Source organism: Diospyros lotus, chromosome 3, assembly GCF_014633365.1.
Source record: "Diospyros lotus cultivar Yz01 chromosome 3, ASM1463336v1, whole genome shotgun sequence".
Taxonomy (NCBI): domain Eukaryota; kingdom Viridiplantae; phylum Streptophyta; class Magnoliopsida; order Ericales; family Ebenaceae; genus Diospyros; species Diospyros lotus.
Genome location: NC_068340.1, coordinates 30,122,196 through 30,133,632, shown reverse-complemented (window position 1 = coordinate 30,133,632; position 11,437 = coordinate 30,122,196). Strand labels below are relative to the sequence as shown.

Sequence of the window (11,437 nt, the reverse complement as noted above, 5' to 3'; positions counted from 1 at the left end):
TTATGGCTTCAAGATTGTTAAATGAGTTGGGAAAGCATATAGTTGATGTATATGTTGCTTTACTTGACACGGTTCAGTTGTCCTCCCTCATGTAAAGACTTGAAGCTGAACGTAGGCTTTGCTGCAGTGCCAATAAATAAATGGTTGCCAACTCCTGTTCAGGTTAGAAGGGTAATATTTAAGCCTCTTTGGCGGCCTGCTGCGCTGTATTGGGAATTTTTTCCGAGGGGCAGACAATATGTAGACCATTTCTCAATTTGTGCTAATATTTTATTGGATGTTTTTGAATGGGCTGAGGGGTTAGACAAAAAGAGTTGAATGTTTTGAGTCATTTTCTTTTTTGGGGCTGATAGAGAATTGTTTTTATTTTGGTTAGTCTAAACTTAATTATGATTTAATTAAAATTTACTTACTGTGGTTTACAAGTGTTTGTGAAAAAAAAAATAAAAAAACTCAGGCGAGCGAATTTTTAAATTACAAAAATGTTTACAAATGAAATGGCTCAAATAATATAACGTAATTTACCCAATAATTTAAAAATAATTATAAATAAAAAGAAGAGCAATTTTGGGTGACTCGTAAAGCAAATCTCTATGTTATTCCCATACAATTGTCTGCAAACCATTTGAGGATACCTTTGAACAAGCTCTCAAGATGACCACAATCAATCCTCAGAGAACAGTAAGAAAATCTATTATTTGGTTCACTGTTGACTAATTTACCTGTGCTTAAGCAGGCCCAAAGCAAAAATGAAATTACAAAAAATTTCATCATATGACAAGAAATAAAGATGCACAAAAGGAGGGGCAATTATCAAAGATGTAGCCATCAGAATAGAGGTCGTGGTGCCCATAATTCAAATTGAGGACGACATCAAAACCAACAGCATAAACCTAGTAATTCTACCTCTCAATGCCTTGTTTGCAAAAAGTTTGTCCATCAGTCATCAAAATGTCAATGTAGATGCACAAAAGGGATTGTTGGTATCAAGACAAGAAAGAGATAGATAGTCTCACTTAGTCAAGGAGAGTGAAGGTGATCACGTATTCTATACTTGCATGAATGCACAAGAGAAAACTAATAATATCTGGTTTTTGGATAGTGGTTGCAGTCATCATGTGACAAGAAATAAAGACATGTTAAATGTCCAAAAATAAAGTCTTTCCTCTTTTTTGCCGCATAATGAGAAGAAAGCACTCAAAAGTGAAGTCATTGACGAATCTCATTTGTGGCATTTGCGGTATGGGCATCTAAATCAGAAGGAATTATAGTTGTTGAAACAAAAAGACATGTAGACAGGCTCCCTCACATTAAAAGGAGAAATCAAGTATGCGAATGATGCATATATGGCAAGATGCATAGGTTGCCATTCTTAAAGATATCTTGGAGAGCAAAAGCACCATTGGAGATAGTACATCCAAACATCTTTGATCTTGCCAGAAATCCTCCTCTCCAGAATGGCAAGGGGTGCTTTATCTTATTTTGTGGACGATTTCACTCTCATGACGTGGATATATTTTCTTAATAAAAAATCAGAGGCTTTCAATGTCTTTCTCAATTCAAAACACTTGTTGAAAGAAAAATGGTCAGTTGATAAAGACATTAAGTACTGACCAAGGTGAATTCGCTTATACACCTTTAACGAATCATTGCAAAAATGAAGCCATTAAAAACTAATTAACAATTTGAAGATCTTCTCAACAAAATAGTGTAATAGAAAAAAAGAATCTCACTATAGTAAAGATGGCAAGAAGTGTCACCCTTTAATTCTGGAGGTTGGAGGCCGTGATCGGTATTACCCCCAAGAAGTCGTAGACTCCAATAAAGAATAATAAATCTTACAATATATCATTTATCATATATTATTTTAAACATTCTAAGTTAACTATGAAAGTTACCATAACCTTTATTTCAGAATTTAAGTGCCCACTAACCAAAGTCATCATCTGGTTACATTGTTCAAAATTAATTAAAATACAAAAAAAAAAAAACACTAATTTCCCATATACAAGTCTAGTGAAGTGTGGTGAATGTACGGTAACCCATAGTATGTCTAGAGTATATGTAATAGAATCACCTACCACGATCCTCACTGTCAAAGTTGATGCCAGCCTACAAATGTGAAAATGTTAAGGGATAAGTCTACCACTAACTTAGTGAGAAATAAAGAGCATTATAAAGGGAAAAATATAGAATCAATGCATCAAAGATAAATAATCATGTCATGTCACGCCAAGTAGTAATTAAGATAATGTAAGAGATGATGAATAAACATGCTCATTTATGAGTGAACAAATTAGAACTAGAATTCGCATATTCCATTAACTTAGGGGCAGAACGACTCTTATCCACAAGATCCACTTAGACAGAACTATTCTTGCCTAATTTGAACATGAAAAGGTAGACCAACTCTCACCATAATATATGCGTGGTGTACCAGCGGCTACATTTTACTGTAGTTAATAATACAATATTCTAACTAATTACTCTCCTTAAGACACTTTTTATGCTACCATTCAATGTTAGAAATATCACATATAGTGTATCAAATATAAATATAAACATGCTCAGATCAAGGCAATATGGATTATATTTTTTCCAAATGCAAATTTAAGGGAATGAAATCAACTATAAGTGTCAACATGCAAGGATGAAGCAACATGGATTCTATTTTTCCCAAATGCAATTTAAAGAAATGTCATCGTGGTTATATATTAGGTATACAAGGATGATTAGCAATATAAATGCAACAATAGCCATTATAATACAAAATATCCACTCATCGTGTTACGTTAAATTCAAAATTTTTTCAGTCGTCTCTTGGTTGGATCGTGTCAAATCACTTGACAAAATTGTTAAAGTATATGATAATTAAATAAAAAAATGTGCAAGATTTAAAATATTTCCAACAATATAAAATGTCTATTCTAATTGACTAATGGAGCACGGATGGGAGTACGAAAAACTGAGTGAGATGAGTGTAATTCTAATGCTAGGCTTTTTAAGAAAACACGTTGGTATTTCGTGAGATATGAAGATTAAACTTTACCAATTAAATTTATATTTTTGAAAATAAACTAAGCCCCATTTGTAATAAGATTGGGTTTGACCCAAGTTAAGTTTGATTTAGCTACTAGATTAAAATAGGAATTGAGCAACCATTAGATTAGGCTAACCAAGAATAATATACATCTATTTAAAACGTGAATAAACCTGGTATATCATAAGGTAATCCAAATAAATTGGGGATTGGGCAAATCAGAATAGCATAAGCAATTATAAATAAACTAGGGATTAAATAAACAGGAATATCATAAACTAGTCTCAATATTATGTATTAAATTGAGAATTGGATAACCATTGGAATTGGCTATCCCAATTATCCTTTATCAATTTGGGTATTAAATTAATTCTGGAATAACTTGGAGCAATCAGGTGCAGCCTATCCATGGATTGGATTAGGCTTGCACCAACCAACCGAACACCCAGAATTAATTTTTAGGGTTTGGAAATTTGGCTGCCAAGCTATGCGCGGGTGTGAGGGTTGGGGGAGGAAGTGTCGGCCGCCGGCGGCGGCGGCTTCCGACCACTTTCGTCAAAGGTTGCCAAGCCATGACCATCTTGCTGTTTGGGGCTAGGGTTCATCGCGAAGAAGAAGAAAAAGAAGAAGAAGAAGTCGACGCAGAAGAAGCAGAAGAAGAAAACGACGCAGAGGAAGCACAAGAAGAAGCAAGATCGGACATGGCGTCCGAGAAGACAAGACCGAACCGAGGGAGCGCAAAGGGGATTCTAAGTCACGAACCAAGATATCATCAATCTTGGCCATGGCGCAACCCCACATAGAATCGAAATCAATGGAATGACGGCACAGGGCTACACTCTTACCTGCGATTTCCAGCCACCCTCAGTGCTGAGAAGAAGTCGGCTATTGAATAAATCTTGCAAGAGGGGAAGACGTTGCTGCCATGGAAGGAAAGGTGCAAGTTGTCGATTCGTGAATGGGGGATGAGAAGGGGGAAGCTTGATCCTCGCCTCTAAGCAAGGAATCAGCGGTTGTTGCAGAGAAGAGGAAGGGAGCTTGGAGCTCTAGGGTTCTCTTTACACATGGGCTCGGCTCCTCTTGGCCTTCTCGATGATAAGGCCCAGAAATCGGGCCTTACATGAGGCTTGTATCACATAAATTGCCTTCCTCTGAAGCATACCCCACCAAGTTCAAGGCAGAAGATTGGGATTTCATCATCAACAACATAATTTTGAGCTCCTAAGCAGGAAGAAAGATCCGTATGCCCAGTGTCCCAGTGTTCTAATCCTGCTTCTGTACTTTGGTCAAAAACAGAACTAGAAAATCCTTGGGCAAGTGTTTCCATGAAATTCCATCCAGGACATCTCAAAACCCCAAAACTATAACAGAAGAACTAGCCTAGTTTCCAGGAAAATCTCTAGGAACTAAAATCTGCTCCATAACACTTTTCTGATAGAAAAATTGGATGATAATTCAACCTGGCACGCCAATGATTTCAATAATACTTAGGTCTGAAAAAGCTAGTGATGTCTAACCAATACAGAGTTCAATAGTGGAAAGAGACAAGCCAAGGTAAAAAGGACAGAAATGGAGACAGAAGAATAGAAGGAAGAAGACAACAAAAATCAGGAAGAGGACAGGGGTAGGGGAGAGAGAAACTGAGAGGGAGAAGATAAATATTGATCAATACCATCTAAAAATTGAATATTTCATAATTTATATACACATAAAGAGTGCTCAAACAGAAATCAGATATAAAATAATCGAGGAGAAGATAAATATTGATCAATATCATCTAAAAATTGAATATTTCATAATTTATATACACAAAGAGTGCTCAAATAGAAATCAGATATCAAATAATCGAGAGCACGAATATTAAGGGTCGCACAAGGACAGTCATCCTAAAATATCAAACAATAGGCAAACAAAATAAGATCTGATCATCACCATGGATCAATAAGATGAGAAGTTTTTCTTCTTAAATGGCAACTTTTCCTGATATATTCCAAGGGCCCCAACCATTCTCACATGTATTTGTTGATAGTTATTAGAAGTGAAAATGATAGGGAAATCAGTGATCTGTTTAAATATTATGCAACTAGTACTCTGCAGACATGAAGGTAAAAGATAGGAAAAATGGGGGGAATTGAAATCAAAAGAAAAAAGTAGCTTTTCTCAGATTATGCAAAAGATATTCATTGTCTTTAAAAAAAATCAAATCCTATTTAACAACATACGGATCATTGTCCTATCTTACAAAGACTTGTTACTAGAACTTCCATAACATGGTTAACGCCTAGGCAGGTTTCCAGGATGAGATGGCAAAGAAAGGTCGCCCCTTCCACCCAGTCACAATCCACTTGTTGGCTTTGTCCACAAAAAATTCCTTGGGGTAGGATGATCTGACCTTAGCCCTTACTTCCTTAAGGATCTCCTGATTCAAAGGCATCTGCCTGAACCCAGCTCTGAGTGTCCGAATCTCCCACTGCTTGTATGTCTCTGGCCTTTCAACCCTATCTAATCCTTCACATGCTATGATATTTAAAATTTCCTTCCCCCATTGGTCCCTCTCAAGGGCCATTCTCTCCTTATTATCACGGGGCACATTAGCATCCAACATATCAAACCATGCAGAGAAGTGGAAGAGAGCCTCGCGGAACCGTGAGATAAAAAATGGGGAATTATAGGTCCCATTAACTACTCCATGTATAAAAAGATCTGGATTAATCCTCCTGATTAAATTTAAAACTGCATCCCTTGGACTATGGTCCATAATTGAATCATCAAGTAAATCTTGCAACTGGTTCAAACTGTTCACCACGAGCAACTCATCCTTCTGAATCCTGAGATCCTCAACAAGAACAGTCTCCCATTTTTGTCCAAAGCCATTGTATTCAAATGGAACCTTGAACTTCTCACAATAGGTTGCTAAACGCTGTCCTGTTTCCTTAATCCTTGCATCTGGTCGGAAACCAATTTGGGGAAGGTCTATTGCCGTGATGCGAAGCTTGGGAGGTCCACCAGGTCTTTCAGATAGACGCCGAATAAGTGGGGGCCATTGGAGACCAAGTATAATACCAAAGTGAATAATGTGAAGGCTAGTAACTTTTTCAGCCAGTTCCATAATAATTTGGGTAGCAATGAAATACGATATCCCTAGGAAAGGGAATGCTGAAACATATAATTTATGAGCTTTCCAAACATCAGCTCCAACGAAGCCCTTAATAGAAAAGAGTTTTTCTTTTGGGATCCTAGAACTGGTCAGGCGTGCCTCAAGACCATTTGCAAAGTAATGGGCTAATCTTTGAGATGCATCACCCTGAGGACATGAGCGCAACCTTATCTGCTTCAGTAGTTTAGTCGCTGTTGTCTGATCATTGCTTGCCACAGATTGCATACACTGGATCAGGAGTTTCCTGGTATCAAGTGCTTCCCTTTTGGTAACCCCTTTCTTAGTGTAGGTCATTTCATCATCATATACTTTTGCTCGCTCGCATTGCTGCCGCTTCCCACCTGCTTCAGTTGGTAAGTCACCATCAGAAGTGTGAATTGCAGACTCATCAAAGGACAATACTTTATCAAATATCTCATGTAAAATAGACTCCCCAACATCAACTGCCAAATGCTTGTGACTTCTTCCTTCATCTAAGGCACTGCCCTCCCTGTGAAGACTTTTTCTTCCCCTCAGCAAACTCTCTGGGCAGTTCCCTTCTTCCTTTTCTAGCTTGGCTTTCATTTGCCAAACACTTTCCTTTGCAGGTGATACAAATCTGTTCTCACAGTTAAAAGTTACACCACTTTCACCCGGTATAATGTTCTTTGCATTCTCTATCCCCCCGTGGAACTGCCAGCTAGATTGACTTTCTGAAGGTGCATTTGAAACATAGTGAGAGGAGAAGCTCGTAGAGGAGACTGGTGGCAAATTAGTCTGAAATGCTTGGTGAACAAAAGGACTATGATGGACATGAGGAGATCTAATTACAGAAGATTTAACAGGGCTGTTAGCATCATCAGAGCTGCTACTGTAACTGCTGCAACATTGGCATCTACTTGTTTCCTCTTGGGGCCTCACCAGATGGGGTGAGGAATGATATCTTTCATTAAGTATATCATGGAAGTATTTCTCAGCAGCTTGAAGAGTGGAGTCCTGTATCACGGAGGCCTTGTCTTCCATGTCATCTTCCATTAATACCTCGTTTATATACTTGAGAACAGAATCACAAAAATCGAATTCTTCTGCAGAATCTCCACTCCAACTGTCAGACAAAACTGTGGAGTGAATCGGAGGGACTGGATCATTTGAAGTAGGGAGAAGATTCACAAATTCATAATCTCGGTTCATATCTTTAAGTTGAAATCCTGTAATCAAGTTAGGATCTGAATAGGCTGAAACAGATTCATGCCCTGAAACACATCGGTCCTCGGAACCAGAAAACCCCCACTGATACAAATCCATGATAACTTCCTGGTACAGAAATTCGAAGGAAATTCAAAGAACTACACGAGGTCTGATGTGATATACAAAACAGAAACAACTTGAGTGAGCTAAACTAAAATACCTAACCAAGAGAAAGAACTATGAAAGGAGCAACTGCTTTCAGTCTTTAATACATAAAAATAAGCTTCCATCACCAGACAGAAACCCTAACGTTCACCAAGAAAGAATCAAGAGGAAGATAATATGAATAAAGTAAGAAATCCTCGCCCAGACAAAACCTAGAGAATAACGATGAGTAAAGATCAGAAGCCCAAGAAAAATGGAGAAACTAATTTGAAGAACAAAGAAGTTGAAGAATCTTTATCCGATACCTATCCCAATTCCACCATACCCTCGAATCTTTATTTCGAGGACATAAAATCGAAACAAGAACCCATACCTCACACGAAACAGAACCGGAGAAAGACCTCTGTAACAGGGATGGCTAATGATAGAAAAATATCGATCAACCATCTATATAAGCAGGTAAAAGTAAAACATGTCATTCCATGGTTGCTTGGAGCGGTTCTCAGCTAAAACTTACTTCTTCAACTTGGGAACCCAAATGGTGAAGATAAAGGTTCAGGCGTAGTCCCTGTCAAAAAGTCATCCGAGACGATGATGTAACTTAAGAAGACCTTGCGTGCGGGTTTTTCAGCAAGAACCAAACAAGAAGCTTCGACAACAACCATGTCCATGTTTGTCTCAGGGAATATGGGTGGGTGGGTTCGTTGGCTTCTCCTTCCAGTGTGAACAGAACCCACCAAATGCTAAAATTATTGGTTAATTATTAAGAAATATAAACACTATTAACATATGTAAGAAATATAAACACTGTTAACATTGCATTATTTAAAATTTAATTTTAGATAATATTTATCTAGAAAATAAAAATCACCCCACCCCTTAAAAAATGAATTCTATGAAAAAAAATTTTAAATACTTGTACCATATATATTTTTTCATAAAAAAATTAAGAATGTTTAATTGCTTCCATAGAAAATATTGTAATAATTATATATTTTTTATAATAAATATATACAATCAAATACACTCTTATTGTGTAAAAAATATTTATAATTTTTAAAAATTATATATATTAATAATTCTTTATGAACGGTGTACCAAAGTTTTTGAGTATAAAGAGAAATATATAAACTTCATATATAAATAGTCTTATTTTTTTTTTAACCCAAAAAACGTAATTATGAATAAACAAAGGAGTATAAAAGATAAAAATAAATTAAAAAATCGTTAAAGAGTCACAATGTACTTTTTAAACATCCATTAACTTAGGGCAAAATAATTCTTATTCACAAATTATTTTTCAGCAGAATCACTCATGCTTAACCTAAACATAATAGCGGAACCTCTCATGTTTGATTTGAACATGATGGCAAAACCTCTCATGCTAACAAGAGTGGACCAACTCTCAACTTAATATATACCTGGTGTACTAACGGTTAACTTTTATTGTATTTAACAATACAACGTTCTAACTAATTATTTCCTTTAAGATGCAATTTATGTTACCATTTGTCGACGTTCAAATTTAGCCAACCGTGATTCGTAGGTCCACAGTGAGGAGCTAAGCCAAAATGCAAAGAGGAAAAACAAAATAGAAATGACACAAGGAATTTTTACGTGGTTCGACCAGAAGGATGCCTATTTCACGACTGTACTCTGGGTATTCCAGTAGAGTAACAGTATGTTATTATTCTTGTTCTTCTCCCTCCCCTTTACAAAGGTATTTCGACCCCTATTTATAATGAGGGGTGTTTACAATTGCATAAAATACAAAAATATGAAGATGATACAATGAGGGACAAGTCATTCTTATCATTTGCATAAAATCGGGAGTGAGATCCTCATTACGAGGGATCTAGTTTGCTTTAGATAAAGTGAGTGTGTAATACCCTAAGAGCCCAGAGTAGGGTAGTATATATCGAGGATAAGTAAGAAAGAAAATAACACTAGTTAGATATCTTTTGGACTGAATGTAGATAAAGAACTCTCGGATCAAGTGTGCTTGAACTGGGGAAACTCAATGATGGGTTACCCCCTGGGAAGTTCGCGTAGGCCCATCATGGTAAGTTGTTTTGGTCTTTCCTATTATTCGATGCGGGATGTTGCAAGTAATATCGGAGCCGACCCCCGAGCCTTTAAGCGCGGTGGTGGGGCAAACCTCAGTGAGGACGTTGAGTCCCTAATGGGGGGTGCGTGTAGGCACCCTTAGGCGAATCTCACATCGGCCATGCAAATGGGGGAGAAGATCTAAGACTAGTTATAAGGTTGCATGACGAGGACGTCATGTACTTAAGGGGGGAGAATGTAATACCCCAAGAGCCTAGAGTAGGGTAGTATATATCGAGGATAAGTAAGAAAGGAAATAACACCAACTGGATATCTTTTGGCCTGAATGTAGGCAAAGAACTCCCAGGTTAAGCGTGCTTGAGCTGGGGAAGCTCAGGGATGGGTGACCCCTTGGAAAGTTTGCGTAGGCCTATCAGGATAAGTTGTTTCGATCATTTCTATCGCTTGATGTGGGATGTTACAGAATGGATCCCTACCTTTGGTTGTTCAACAGCTTTGTTGTCTATGTGAGCTAAAGGATTAAACCAGCGAGATGAACAGTTAGGCCAGCGAGCTAGAAATATTGTTGGGAGCTCGTTGGGTATATCGCTGAGAGTTTGCTGGAAGCCTTGCTAGGAGCTTGTTAGGAGCTCGCTTGGTTCCGCGATCTGAGCTCAGATTTCAACGATGTATGAGCTTGTCCTGACGAGATCGATTGGGCCTACTAGGCTTTAGGCGAGTGGACCGATCTATTGGACTGAGTCTAACCCATAAGAAGTGGTGCGGGAAATATGTATAACACAAAACCCCCAGCTCGTAGTGCAATCTTCGGACTGGGAGCTGATGTATGTCGATCGTGTTGAACTATTCCGGTTGTCAATCCATTTTTTCAGACTTTTCCATGAACTCAAGCCAATCGAACTTAGAGTTTCAATGAGATAACGATATAACTTGAGTTGATCTTCATGATATAACTTAAAACAAGCTCCCGGAAGCTTTTATATATTGAGATAAGCTCAAGAGTGTAACTTGCACGATACTTTCAGAGTATAAGCTCGAGATGAATCTTCTGGATATAAGTTAAGATAAACCCAAATAATTTCTAGCTCGCAAACGACTCGTCATTGATGGACATAATAATTAATAATCTAGGTGTCCGGTAGGTCGCGAACAACCATACTTAGGCAAATCATTGCAAACCTCAGCTAACACGTCCATAGCTTATTACAAGCATAACGAGATGAGAGGGAACACCCAAGTAGGTCGTAGACCGTGACTTGAGTCAAGATGAAAGGACCCTAGCTAGTGGACTCTCGACTTGCATTGCCAAGCTATATGTTTAGGTGGATCATAGACTGATCCCAACTAACATACCATGGCTTTTAAAAGCTTTAAATGAACCAAGAGGGAACACCCAGGTAGGTCGCAGACCATGACTGGAGTCAAGATGAAAGGACCCCAACTAGTAGACCCTCGACTTGCATTGCCAAGCTATATGTCTAGGTGAATCATAGACTGATCCCAGCTAACATACCATGGCTCCTTGCAAGTTTGACAGGTTGGGAGTGAACACTCGGGTAGGTCACAGACCATGGCTTTAGCCAAGATGAAAGGACCCCAACTAGTGAAACCCCAACTTGTATAGCCATGTTATATGTTCAGGTGGATCATAGGTTGAGCCTAGCTAATATGCCATGGTTTTTCATTTTATTGACCAGCATTGCCAAGTTATGTGTCCAGGTAGACCATATTGCGATCTCAGCTAACACACCATGGCTTTTACAAGCTTTAAATGAATCGAGAGGGAACACCCAAGTAGGTCCTAGACCATGACTTGAGTCAAGATGAAAGACCCCAGCTAG

The 11,437-nt window shown here is 38.1% G+C and overlaps 1 protein-coding gene across 6 annotated transcripts; it reads right to left on the bottom strand.

Moving 5' to 3' along the window:
• Positions 1-5,171: 5,171 nt before the first annotated feature.
• LOC127797275 (scarecrow-like protein 34) lies at positions 5,172-8,238 on the bottom strand. 6 transcript variants are annotated; one of them, XM_052330026.1, is made up of 2 exons: positions 7,585-8,238; positions 5,172-7,490 (listed from the first exon to the last, which is right to left on the bottom strand). In XM_052330026.1, exon 2 carries the CDS (start codon positions 7,479-7,481, stop codon positions 5,322-5,324), a length of 2,160 nt encoding a protein of 719 aa, XP_052185986.1. In that variant the 5' UTR covers positions 7,482-7,490; positions 7,585-8,238; the 3' UTR covers positions 5,172-5,321. The 6 variants fall into 6 exon arrangements, with proteins under 6 accessions (XP_052185986.1, XP_052185987.1, XP_052185990.1 ...); XM_052330027.1 differs by having other exon boundaries at positions 5,172-7,741; positions 7,835-8,238; XM_052330030.1 differs by having other exon boundaries at positions 7,835-8,238.
• Positions 8,239-11,437: the final 3,199 nt, after the last annotated feature.